This window comes from Crocodylus porosus, unplaced genomic scaffold (genome assembly GCF_001723895.1).
Source record: "Crocodylus porosus isolate Cpor-Errol unplaced genomic scaffold, CroPor_comp1, whole genome shotgun sequence".
In the NCBI taxonomy this organism is placed as follows: Eukaryota; Metazoa; Chordata; order Crocodylia; family Crocodylidae; genus Crocodylus; species Crocodylus porosus.
Window position 1 is genome coordinate 1,402,306 of NW_017728945.1, and position 13,160 is coordinate 1,415,465.

Sequence of the window (13,160 nt, forward strand, 5' to 3'; positions counted from 1 at the left end):
GGAGGCAGGCAGCCCTTGGCATATCTGGACAAGAGCAGGGCGGGGAAAGGTGGCCGCAAAGGGGATGGAGACAGGGACGAGGGGAGCAGTTTGGGGGCAGGCTCGTGCTCCCAGCCCCAGGCAGGAGGCTGCAGCGGGGCTGGCCCAGGGAGAGTTCCCTGGTGCCAGTCGTGGAGGGGTTGTGGGCACCATCCCCGTGTGCGGCTCTGGCTTGCTCTCGGCAGAGGGCGGTGTTGCTGCGCAGCTGAGTGACCAGCGGTGCCGACAGCCTCATCGGTTCCATCACAGGGAGAGGCTTTCTAGGAATGGAAATAAAATGGCCTTTCTGCCATCCCAGCCTCTCTCCAGTGAGGATCCCGACACCCCTGTCCTTCCACCGGCGCCAGCTGCGCTGCTCCCCCGTGCCCCCGCCAGCTACATTATCCCGCCTGCAAGAAGGATGACGGCTAAACAGGCAGATCCCAGCCCAGTCAAGGACGGCAGCAGAGCTGGGGGGAGACCCCCAGCTCCCCACTCCTGCTCTGATCACCAGGCAATGCTCTCTTTCTCCATTAACTGGCCTCGTTTCCCTTCACCCAGCTGGAGGAGTGCACAAAGAGCGGGTGCTAGTAGCCATGCATTGCTCATAGGCACCTCTGATGCACCCAGAGGGCAACTTACTTCCAACCCAGCTGCCCCCACAAGACGCCAACTCTGCACAGAGCAGGCCTCAGGGAGGCTGACAGGAGGGGCAGGCGCTTGCCCAGGGCTCTGCGAGGGCCTGCTGAGGGTCTGAGTACACCTAGAGAGAGCTTGTCCTGGTGGTTAAATCTCTCAGCACGCTCATTCCTGCCACTGCCCCAGATCTCCATCGTGAGCCCCTTATTCTGTCTCGGGAGGTGGGAGAACATGCAATCCCCATGCTTACAAGCAACCCCCTGACTTCCAGTAGCAGACATGTCCCAGAGCATGAGCCTGCCCCATACCCACCTGCTACAGGGCAGATTTACACAGCTCTCTCCTGGTTTTGGAGACAGGCGACGACCCCAGGAGGAACCCAATGCCTCACTCAGCCTGGCAGCTCCTAGAGCACATCAGCCTCCCTCGCAGGGGATGTCTCCTTGCCTTGCTGCGGAGGGCAGAGCACAGCGCTGGCACCAGAAACGGCAGCAGGGAGCCTGCGCCACCGAGCACCTACAGCCATCAGCAGCCTCATCATTTTCCCCGGCCCATGGCATCCAAACCCCATGACCCGGCTGTCTGCACCGAGATCCCTTTGAATTCCATGTCAGCACGTCGCTGCCTGCTGGGCTGGGCTGAACCGCAGGGCGCCATTAAAGGGGGAAGCAGGGCTTTGATCCGGGCCCCCACGGCTTGCTGATTTCCATTTAAAATAAAGTTTTAAGCGGCAAACGTTCCTCCAGCGAGTCTCAACGCCTCAGCCCCTGCTCCACGCGTCGCCTGCCGCACCTGCAGTTAGCCACTGCCATCACACTGCGTCTGCTGGGGAAATCATTTTAAACACCACCGCAGGCTGTGATCAGTCCTAACCAGAGACCAGCAGGAGACACAGCTTAGGATCAAGGGAAGTAGCCTCTGGCACAGAACCAGGATGAGACATTTCCACCACCGCAGAAACAGCCCTTCAGCCGACATGTAGACAGCAGACGTGCGAGGCCCAGAGGGAGGTTGCTGTGAACTGGATGTGGATGGACAGATCCCAGCCTGGCCCACTCCCCCCCAGAACGGTCCCATGGGAGCCAAGGACCGTGGCACAGGGCTTCACCGCCAGATGTGCCAGCCCCAAACGCGGGAGCGAGAGGGACAAGCATGGGGCAAGACTGGGGGGCGGGGGAGAGGAAAGAGGGAGGGCGCTGGGAGAGACGCTTTAGACGCAAACCGTGTTTTTAAAATCAGCATCTCCCGGCTTTAATTGAAAACAGGTTTTTCATTCACTCGCGTTTTTGTGAAGGGGAAAAACATGTTGGTCACAGGAGCTGCGGCGAGATGGAGGCAGGAATCAAAGGCCCTGCATTTCCCACCCCCCGCGCCGGAAAATGACAGCCCTCCCCTGCTCAGAAACCAGCTCCCCACTGACCCGGGGCGGGGGGATAAAGCGCTGCCTTTGGGCTGCGGGAGAAGGAAGGGTTCTCCGGCGCTTCGAGCCAGCATCTGAGGAAGCGAGCCAAGGCTCCTGAACGCTCATGCTATACCTCTCCGATTTATAGTCTATAAAGGGGCAAACCTACCCGGCTTTCTGCTTGACTTCAGACCACTTAGCTCTCTCTACTTAATACCAAGCCAGAGCCCAGTTCAAAGTCTTGGCCCTTCTCCTCCGGGCTTTCGGCAGCTTGGGCTCAGCATCTCTGGACGAGCCGCTGGCACCAGGACAGAGATTATCGCCCGTTCTGCTGTGACCGTGATGCCCATTTGTGCAGGTGTTGAGGCAGGGGTAGAGTTTTAGACCATCAAGCCTCGAGCTCCCTGGCAAGTCGCTCCTTCATCCCCGTGCTCCTCCCCAGCGCTCCCTTTCTTAGCCCAGGTCTCCCTGGCACTCTCCCCACCATCGCTCCCACCTGCTGCCAGCCAGCTGCATGTTTCTCCCTGACACAGCTCTCGACACCCAGGGGATCTATATATAGGCAACAATTACAGCGTGCAAAGGGCATGCATTGCAGCGCTGAGCCCTTTGCAGACGCTGGTCCTGGGGTCTGCATTTCAACCCCACAAGAAGCAAGGGGATTTTCCCCTGCCCTGGCAGATGCACACTCCTTGGTAAAGACCAAGGCACCCAGCATGGCATGGCCTTGTGCCCTGCAGTGGGACAACCACGCACTGTTGTCCAGCAGCTGGGGGTGGGGAAATCAGCACCCAGAGTCCTGGGCCCTCCCTGAGCCACCAAGGGCTCGTGTCTTTGCCCCAGCCAGGCTGCATTGGATGTGGGGAGAAGGTAGAGCTGGATGCCTCTTATATCTCAAGCGTTGAGAAGAGCCCACAGCTGGGCCTGGGAGCCGGGTGGATTTGACATCAAGAATAAGAGCCCTGTGTAACAGCGAGGATGACCCATGAGGGGCACAGATCCCCAGTGGAGCAGGGAACCTACCACCTTTCAGGGGCTCCAGTTGGACACAAGGGTCCTGGGTGCAGGCTGGGGGTCCCCGGATACCTGCCATCCAAGAAGGCAGCCTCAAGTGCCAGGAAGGCCTGGGCCATGCTAGCCTAGCTGAAGCCATCTCACCCCCTGCATGGGCACCTGGCCTGAGGGACTGCTTGGCTGGCAAACCAGCCCCATGCACATCCTCACAGCACCCTGCAGCAGCTGTGCCTCAACTTCCCCAAGTCCCACCTAGGAGCTGGCTCAACCCAGCCATGCCCTGGACAGAGCACCAGCACCCAAAACCAAGCCAAGAGACCCCTAGCCCTGAGCTGAGCTCCCTGCTTTTAAGTCCTCCTTGCAGCACAGGTGTAGGGAGGTGAAGTTCATCCCTGCAGCTCATTAACACTTTCCTCCAATAGCTAGTATCACGTGAGAACCCAGGGGTCCCTTTATGCAGACAAACTCCATCCACACTAAGGGATGTGCTGGCATAGGGGATGAACTGGAAACCTCCAGCCCCCTCCTCACCACAGTTATCCCAGTATGGACCGGGTAACATTGAACAAAGGCATTTCCCTTCCCCCCAGCCTCGGTTTCCCCACCGATAAATTGCACCCTGCTTGGCAAGGGCGTGAGGCTCAACACTAGGCCGAAAGGCAGCTGAGGGGCACAGAGCAGGGGCTTAGGCTTTGCCGTGGGACTCGCTGCATGACGCCCTCAGCCTTGTGGGGAGAGGGGGTCAGACGGTACGATCCCGTCGCAGCCTCTCAGTCTCATTCCTCCCATGGGGAAACTGAGGCACAGAGGAGGGCGCTGACCTCCCGTCTTCATGCAGCGAGTGAGGGGTTGGCAGCTTGCTTCCTTCTCCCTGTTACTACCACCGCCTTGGCCTCCTCTCTGCGGAGATCACGCCTGCCTGGGTTTCCTCTGGGTAACGTGTGTTTAAATAGCTGCTCGTGGGAATTCATCGTCGCACACGGCCTCTCTGTGGTCGAGGGCTCAGTGTGATTCGGCTAGACCTTCTCTGCGCTGTTATCTCTCCTGGCCACTGTTTGTTCCCTGTTAAGCACCTCAGTGGTGCTGCTAGCATCTTGGCCCGGGTCCCTGTCTGGCCGTGCCAGGCCCGGCTGGCAACGGGGGAGCCTCGGCTGGGGCTGGCACAGCTCGATCCCTGCAGGTTCGGCTGCAAAGCCTCTCTCCGCTTCCTGCAAGGAGTGTGAAATGTTCCTTGCACCTTAGTGCCTAACTGGGAGATAATTACCCCTTAATCACCCTGCACGCGCAGCACTGCAAGGGGAGCCGGGAGAGAGGCTTCCCCAGAGAGTTGTGGGGTTATTCCAAGTCATTGATGAGGGGGAATCAGAGAAGGGACGGTGGGGGGGACCAACCCTCTCCCACCCTCACCTCCCCAGGCAGGCTCCTCCGTGCTGGGGGTTGTGTTCCCAGGGGCAAACTGTGCATGCTGGAGTGGCCCATTTCCGATTGCCCTTGTGGGGGTTCATGTTGAACAGCCAAAAGTCTTTGCTTTATTAGCAGGGGTGCTCAGCCCATGGCCCACAGGCCAGATCCAGCCCACGGAGCTGTGTCATCCGGCCCATAGGTGGGGAGGCTTGACGGCCTCTGCCAGCTTCTGCACGGGAGATCGCACCCAACCCTGCACGGATCCAGCCCACGGTGGATCGTGCGCCACTCATCCGGCCCACGGGGCTGGATAGGTTGAGCACAACTGGTTTATAAAGTAACTGCTAATAGCGCCCCATGCCTCTAGCACTGGAGGGCCCCGAGCCGTGCAGAGATGGCCCGTCGCCGCAGGCCTCCGACGGGGAGGAAGCTGGGTGACAAACTGGCTAGCTGGCACGGAGCACCACGGCTGTCTACCAGCAGGCACTGGACCATCTCTATCGCGTGTCATGGGCCCCGCACTGCTAACTGCTAGGGGAGAGTCTCCTCCAGCAGACGCAGTGTGTTGTTCTCCAGCAGAAGGGATGGGTGATTCTGCAGGAGGGCATCTGACCCTGTTTCCACAAGGTACATGGTGTGTCCAGCTGCTGGGACTTGGGATGTTGCGTTACCCTAGCTGATGGTGAGGGAGGGGGAGAAAACAGACCAGCCTTCACCTTGGAAGCCCAGTCCCTGCCGAGTCCGGTCAGAGCCGGGGAGACGCTGCCTGCCGGTGGACTCAGCAGACCGTACCTCTTGCAAGAGTTGGGCTGGGGGCAGCTCAACCGTGGGGCATTGTGGCTTGCATTCAATCGCAACCTCAAAACGCCACTGTTGGCTTCGTCCCGGGAAAAGCCAAGAAGCAGAGCCAAGAAGCAGCAGAGTCGCCTGGCCTTTTCCTTCTGGGGGGAGCATGTTTGGATCTGCTGGGGGGAGCAATTTTGTTTTTTTTTTTAACAATCTGGTTTTGCAATCAAGATACTAGAGGCAGAGTCTTAGCGGCTCCGGGGAGGGGGAGGGAGGGGGCGCGTGCGTGTGGAAGGAAAGAGGACTTGCCACAGCGGATCAGACCGACAATCCATCTCGTCCAATATCCTGTCTCTGACGGCGGCCCAGATGTTCAGAGGAAGTTGCGAGAAATCTGATAATAGGCCATGCTGGAATAACCTGTTTAGAGGGGACATGTTTTTCCTGCCCCTCTGCAGGCAGTAGTTGGTCTGGTGGGGGCTACATAGCCACCAGGGGCGGGGGGTGCATGGAGCCAGCGGTGCCTGCAAGCTCATCCCCCCTCACCCCTCAACTAAATCTGGACCAGCAGCTCCCCACTGGCTGCCAGGGCTCCCCAACTTCTCCGCTTCAAATGAGATTCTCCTGGTCCCCTTGGCTTGCAAAGGGAGTGACGTGGCCAGTAATGTGTCCACAGCCTCAGCGACAGAGGGAGTCCCATATTTATCTGTGCACCAACCCCAACCCCCCAAGACACACACCATGTTTTAGGAACTCAGAATGAAGAAGGGAAAAAAAAAAAAGCATTTCCCTTTTCGATCAAACCACCCAGAATCACTTTCCTGGTTTAAGATGCGTGGCCCAGTTTTCAGCTGCTAATTTTAGGGGGGAAAGGTGCATCTGGTATGTGACTACAGGCAGGATTTTTCCAGCGATCAAGTGTCATGCACAGGACGCGGGCCTTGGCAGCATGGAGCGAGCGGCCCAGTGCTCCAGAAGGGCCCGACTCTCCTCCCGCACAGACCGTCTGCGTCCAGGAAGCCCTTCCCTCGTCCCGCGAATGCAGCCACCTCTGGGGTGGGAACGCGGCGGCCTTTCAGCAGCGCGCTGCGAAACAGCGGGGAAGGCGGCCGTGGCAGGAGGCCCAGTCCTCCCGCGCTCTCGGAGACCATTTGTTTCCTGTCAGGGGCTAATGGTGGGGGTTCCTCTTTGCTGCGCAAGGCGGCGGCAAGGTTTGATTTTAATGAAAGCGATGGCTGGGTGTGGGGGGAAATAGCAGCCTGTGTGTGCGAGAGGCTGCGAGATGGTGGAGACAGGCTGTTTATAAATCAATGTGTGGCCTGACAGGCCTCTGCCAAGCATGCAGTCGATGCTGTTACACTATCTGGGGAAAGTTTAATATAAAAAGCCGATAATCCCAGTGATAAGGCAGCCGGAGGCGCTGACAGCCAGGCCTTGGGTTTCAAGGGCGGCCGTGCTCCCTGTGTCGTGGCCAGGCAGGGAGCAGGTCCTCTCCCTGGCAGGGGTGGGGGGGATCTGAAAGGGGCACTCTCCCCATGCCGCCTTCCCACGGCTCTAGAGATGCCGCTCGCCTAGCGATGAATTAGACCCTCATCCCCCTCCGCCGAGAGCCTTTCCAGCATTGTTCTGCGGAGGCCCAAGGAGCGGTGAAGTGGCTGGACCGGCCGCCCCAGGCGCAGAACCCAGGTGTCCTGGCCGCGACTGCGCGGGAAGGGGGCCGCTCCGTCTTCCTGCCAGGGCGCCTTGGAGCATCACTTGGAGGCCGCGAGAGAGATCAGGGCCCTCCTGGCAGCGGAGTCCCCGCATTCCCCGGCTCCCGCCCTGCTGAGGCCGATTCAGCACCTGCCGCGCACCTAGGAGCATAAAGCCAGGTCATGGAGCTTCCTCTGGGCAGCCCTCCCCGGAGCCCCAGCTGGACTTTCACCCCCTCCACGGACTCTGAGCAACGGCCTGGCCCCATTGTGCCTTGTGCTGCTTGACACTCCCCCCACCCCAGAGGCAGCTGCCTTATAGACAGAGCAAAGCCCCCCCATCAGAGGGGCCGCAGACCAGTGCCCTGCGGGATAGGGAAACTGAGGCACAAAGTAGTGAAGCAACTTGAGCAGTGCTGCGAGGGTGGCCACTTTGCTCCGACTGGCTCGAAGTCTGTCCCGGAGTCGGAGCTTCCCCTGCTGCTCAGCGGAGTGGGAGCGTGGGGGGTAGAAGTCACATCCCTGCCGGTCCCAAGAAGGGGGTGCCCAGGTTGTCGGGGCACGGGTCTAGAGACAGGGGAGTTATGGATGAGTCTGTGCGTGGTTGGGGGGCTGGGGGGAACAGCTCTGCTTTTGCATTTGGGGAGGCTAGAGAGCTGCCCCCAGTGACAGCAGAGTGATTCCACCCTCCCAATGCCTCAGCCCCCTGAAGCCATGACTATGAAATGCAGCCAGGTGCCCAAATCCCTTCCCTGCCATTGATCCTCCTTCACCAAGTGCTGCCCGGCCCCCGCCCAGCACAAAGTCCTCTGCCTGATAGAGAAAATCGCTGACACCGAGGAGGCAAAGATTAGATCAGGAGGGAAAAGGGGGGGCGGGGGGAGAGGAAGCTAACCCAGAAGGAAAGAAAGGCACCTAAATATAGGCCTGTGAGATGGAAGCGAAACACCGGATATTAACCCCTGCTGCTTCAAAGTGCTGCGAGCCATGTGATTCCCCATTCGAGTCAATGGGGGACTTCGCTCCAGACTCGGGCCGCTGCGTTCCAGCTGCCAAGGTCAGCAGCATCCCAGCCAGCCCTGGCGGGAAGGCAAAGCCTGCGGCAGCTCTGCCCAGCTTGGCTGGGAGTCAAGCTGCAGAGCTGGGGGAGCCACAGCCTCTGCCCCAGGCACACGCAAGGGGTTGAAGATGATCAAGGGGGGAAATGGATTGTGGGGTGGGGAGGAGAGGAGAGTCTGGAGGCCTGGGGCTTGGCGCGGGGGGGGCTCGGCCTAGAGGAGGATGAGGCTGAATGTCGGCATAGAGGAGACTAGCGAGGAGCTAAGATCGCAGCCAAGATCGTAGTGGTGAACGCGGACGGTCTGACAGGCCTCAGCTCCATCCCCAGGGGCAGAAGCCCACATCCCACCAAGCCACAGAACAAGCCGTAGAGACTGAACTTGGTTGTCTGGCGGTGCTGGGTGCAGCTCGGGGCTGGGATGCGGCGGGCAGGCGGCCTAGGAAAGCCCAGGAGAGGAAACAACTGCCTGCTCCTGCCCTTTCCAGGGACATGGGGGCCTTGCAGGGACTGCCACCTCTTTGCCTTCCCCGCAGCACCTGGCACTCCAGAGGAAGAAGCCCGCTTCCACCGTCTCCCTGCACCAGAGCCTGCCTGAGTGGGATAGAAAAGCTGAATAATTTACAAAGGCTCTTCATTAACCAGACTTATTTTTGGCAGCTTTGTTCCAGCGCTCCTCCGAGGAAGGAGGAGGGAGCCGGGCGCACGTTAACCCTTCACTGTGGGGGGAGCAGGAGAGCCTGCCACGAGGCTGGTGGGGAAAAGAGCTGCTGTAGATCAAGTCACAAGACGCAACCAAGCTATGCCAGTCTCGGCCCTGAGGCCTTGGGTCCATATCGCTGCTGCTTCCCAGGGAAGATCTCTGTAGGACACTCAGCACGGTGGGGCTTCTTGATGCTACCATAAAATACAACGATGCTCAATGGGCCCGAGCCGTGCGTGCAAAGCCCCCTGCCAGGTTGGCTGAGCAGGGGCCTGTCCAGGCTGGGAAGATCAGCTTCCCTTGACATTGCACATGCCGTCTTCCACCGGCTGAATGCAAGGACCCGGAGAGGCTGAAGTCGGCCTCTCGCCCCTGCAAGATGTGACACAGGCTCGGTTCACGCAGAGCCCATGGGCCTGGAAAAGGAAACAACGGCCTCCCTCAACACGTGCTGGACACAGTTACCCTAGCCAGACCCAAGCGGCACGGAGGAGAACAATATGGAGAGCAGGGCCAGGCTCTCCGCTGGGCGCCTTGCCTGAGCGCATGGGTGGAGGGTGCCAATGCAATGCATAAAACACCCAGCTCAGCAATTCGGGTGCGAGCGAGCCAATCCTGGGTGGAGGTAATGATGGGCAGAGCCTACCTGAGCCAATGGAGATGCAGGACATGTCACGTTGGCAACTAGTGGGTAACAACATGCATTCCTAGCTCTGCAACAGACTCCCTGGGTTAGTCTTGGGTGAGTCACTGCACCTCTGTGGGCGTCCATGCTCCATAACCCTTCCCTTTTCTGCCTGGCTGATACAGGGGATCTCCCTCTCTTACCAGGTGTCTGCACAGCTCCTGACACCAGGAGCAGGGACTCTAAGCAATCCAGAGATGGACGCTCCTTGTGCTCTCATCTCAGCTGCGTGCAGCCTTCCCTCCCCACTGCCCCGTGCACGGCAGTAAAATAAATCAGTGATTATTCCAAACTGCAGGTGAATCTGGAGGACAAAGAGGGAGCAGTTTATACTGAGTACCAGGCACGCAGGGGCCCTTCCAACCAGACGAGAGGGTCACTGGGTGGGTTGGCTGTGGCCTGGGCAGGTTGGCAGAGTCCAGCTGGATCTGCTGTTCATGTGGCACCTGTGGGTGCAACACAAGAGCTGGGTCAGGAGCTGTCACCTGAGCACATACAGATTCTTTTAAGGCCAGATGCCACCCAGTAACTCACCTCTCTGATCTCCTGCATCACACAGGCCATGCCATTTCACCTAGTCCCTCCTGTACTGAGCCCAGACTCCAGATCTGCCTCGGTTTGCCCTTCTGTAAAACGGGGATAAGCGATCTGTGACTATTGGTGGCAGTCAGTTTTATAACTCTCACAGGAGCGAGGCTGCCAAGATGTGAGGTCTCCCAACATGATTAATAATCTTTGCTGCAGGGCTGTCACAATGTTCATTAACATGGCTGTGCCCGAGAAGACACTCCAGGACGGCACAGTCGGTGCCACAAGACCTCAGCCCTCTAGATTTGCTCTTTAGAAATAAATACGGCAATGGCCTAGTCCCTTCACTGCAGCCCTGGGAGCTTTCCTGGAATCAGAAAAGGCACTGGTTTTCCAAGACAATGCATCAAGCGTCTGAAATGGGTAAGAGCTCTTCCCCCACCCTCCACACACACACCCATGCACACACTCTTTGTATTGTGCTTGTTATTCTTGGCCTGTGTCCCTGAGTCACAGGAGGGATGCAAAGAACCTGATCCTGCTGACGTGAAGGCACATGCTTAGCTCTGCATGCCTGAGGACGTGCTAGGAAATCAGTGGTACAACTCCCCTTGCAAAGGTGGAGCCACAATATGCCTCTGGATTGGAATTTCCCTGGGATAGTTCGGATCTAGGGTCTTGGCGCAGTTTCGATCTTGGATCTTGATGTAGCTTGGACCTAAAATCCTGGCGCAGTTTGGATCTTGTCTTGGCATAGCTTGGATCTAGGGTCTTGGTACAGTTTGGATCTAGGGCCTTGGCCTGGTCCTGGCAGAGGGCAGAGCCCAAGTGTTAGCAAAAGCATCAGTCAGCGTTCATCCTGCGCCCATCTCTCACCTGTGTAACACGCCCCAAGCTACCTGGGGAGCCGTGGTTTCTTGCTGTGCTGTATTTCAAGGCCACTCACAACTTCCATTCAGTGGTGAGGAGAGAATTCGGCACTCAAAATACCCAACTGTATTTGTACCCTGTATCATCTACTGCACTCAACATCTATTTTTAATGCCCGGCCAGGTTTAGTTCTTCCTTCGTTTCCCAGTGGTACCAGGGCTCTGCCTAGAACATGAATTCTCTGGAGGATTCAGGTAGATGCAGGAGCCGGTCGAACACCCCCCAGACTGTTGGAGAAGCCCTCTTGCTTCCAGGGCAGTAAATAGGTGGTGGGGACCGGTCAGGAAGGCAGGTGAGGTCTCAGCTTCGAAGTGAGCTGGAACCCCTCGATCTCCAGTCAAAGGCTCAGGCATGAAGCTCTGCCTTCATCCAGGGAACGTTTCCATGTAAGCCAAAGCCTTTGTCGACAGCTCTTCAAGGCAAGCGTAGGTGTTGGCTTTCATTCCACTGTTTCCAACCTGAGTGAATGGCTGTGTCCTTGCCCTGGTACAGCTGCGTACCATCCCCACGTGGGCTCTGGATGGGTTTTGTTACGTGAAACAAACCTTGGTATTTTCTCTGTTACCACGGGGCAGTCATTCGTCTCTCTGAATCTGCCGTCAGCGATTGCGCTGCGTTCAGCTTGACCCTGACATTCCCATTCTGTTCATCTCCGTCCAGCATCCTGAGCCAAAGGCCTTGTGGAAGACGTGCATCTCGGCCCCATCTGCCCACGGATTCGGGGAGTCCCTCCTGCTCGTGCCAAGCACAACGCCCTGTTGTTATTGTGCGGGTGACACTGCAACACTCACAGAGGCACCTGGGGGGGTCAAAAGATGATGGTGTCTGGCTGTGGACTCCCCATCCTTGGAGGTGTTTAAGACCCGGGTAGACAAAGCCTTGGTTGGGACGATGTAGTTGGGGCTGGTCCTGCTTGGAGCAGGGGGTTGGGCTAGATGTGACCCCTTGAGGTCCCATCTCACCTTGATTTTTGATGCTGCTGCATGTCCTGCAAGCTTTGCCGCCGCCTGGCCCTGCCTGTCTGTCTGTAGGTACCCAGGTTGCAAATAATATTTTTTGCAAAAATCTAGTTGGTTTTATCACATCTACCACGAGTTTTGATTCCTTCTGCCTGTCTGCGTGCATTTTTAACTGGGTGCCCTTCAGTTCTTTCCCCACTTCCAGCCCTGCAAACAGCCAGCCTTTTGCAAACCCTAACACAGCCCTCACTTCTGCCCATGCCTCTCTTCCTTATATCACAAGGATTTGGCTTCTTGTTAGTATATGCCAATTGCTTTAATACCCTACATCAGGATCAGCAGTCTCATCTGCCACCGGATGTCTTGGAAAGAAATCAGGTGCATTTCCCAGTTGACTTCCTGGCCTGGATCGCAGCCTGGTAGGCATCCTGCAGCGTGGCGACATGGGGCGATGGTGCTGGGCGCTGCCCTTGAGCCACACACACAAGCACAGGATGTTTCACCCCCAGGCCAGTCGGTCGGAAAGTGCTACAGCTCCCTGCTCCCACTTCCTCCTGGGTTCAGGTTGAAGGATTGAGGACTCCTGCCCCTCCGAGACACCAGGATCCTCCGCGCCCGATCCGAGACCACGCAGTGAGCTTCGCCAGGCGCCACGCGCCCTTTCGCTGCCGTCCCCAGGCCCGCTGCTTCTCAGACACAGAACGGCGTCCTTGAGTCAAAGTCAAGGGAAGCGAAACCGCTGCCCGATCGGCACATGCTGCTCCTGCGGCGGAGGGCATGGGAAAGCCAGCCGGGCAACGCTGCCTCACGGGGGAGGACGGCTCTGCGACGCCGCGGGGGCCGGCTAGCAGCGGGCAGAGTTGAAGCCAAAGACTCCCTTTCCCCCCAGCACCACGTGCCGCAGAAGCAGCATCCCTTGCTGGACGAGACCGGTCTTTACTCCCTGCCCCAGTCGCCTCCTCTGGGCCCAGGCCACACAAGGTGACAGCCCTGCCACCACGCCCCAGCTCCTATTACGGCGCCGAGCCCTCGGCCCCACGTCCCATCCCTGCTGGCCTCTCACCCCGAGACGGCGTGCCCTCAGAGCTGCCCGCAGCCGGACCCCGCAGGGCCGCCACGCGCGGGCCACGCGGCCTCGAGGGCAACTCCAGCAAGAGATGCCCGACGGCGCCCGGCGCTCAGGGGCCGCTCTGCCCCTGGCAGCGCGCAGAGGAGGGGGCTGCTGGCGACGGGCTTGGCTGGGGGGCTTGGAGGGGCTGATGCCCGCCCCCCCCGAGCTAGGAGGCCTTTAGGATCGAGGGGCTCGCTAGGCTTGAGGAGCGCCTAGGCCGGGGGCGGCAGAGC

At 58.7% G+C, this 13,160-nt stretch overlaps 1 protein-coding gene across 2 annotated transcripts in view; it reads left to right on the top strand.

Annotated features, from left to right (window-relative positions):
• Window positions 1-12,252: 12,252 nt before the first annotated feature.
• The window catches only part of AES (amino-terminal enhancer of split), a 7,301-nt gene continuing 6,393 nt past the window's right edge, over window positions 12,253-13,160 (top strand). For both annotated transcript variants that reach the window (XM_019550582.1, XM_019550583.1), the window contains exon 1: window positions 12,253-12,333. In XM_019550582.1, the coding sequence (XP_019406127.1) occupies window positions 12,268-12,333 (66 nt within the window). In that variant the 5' untranslated portion in view covers window positions 12,253-12,267. The remainder of the gene's footprint in view (window positions 12,334-13,160) is intronic.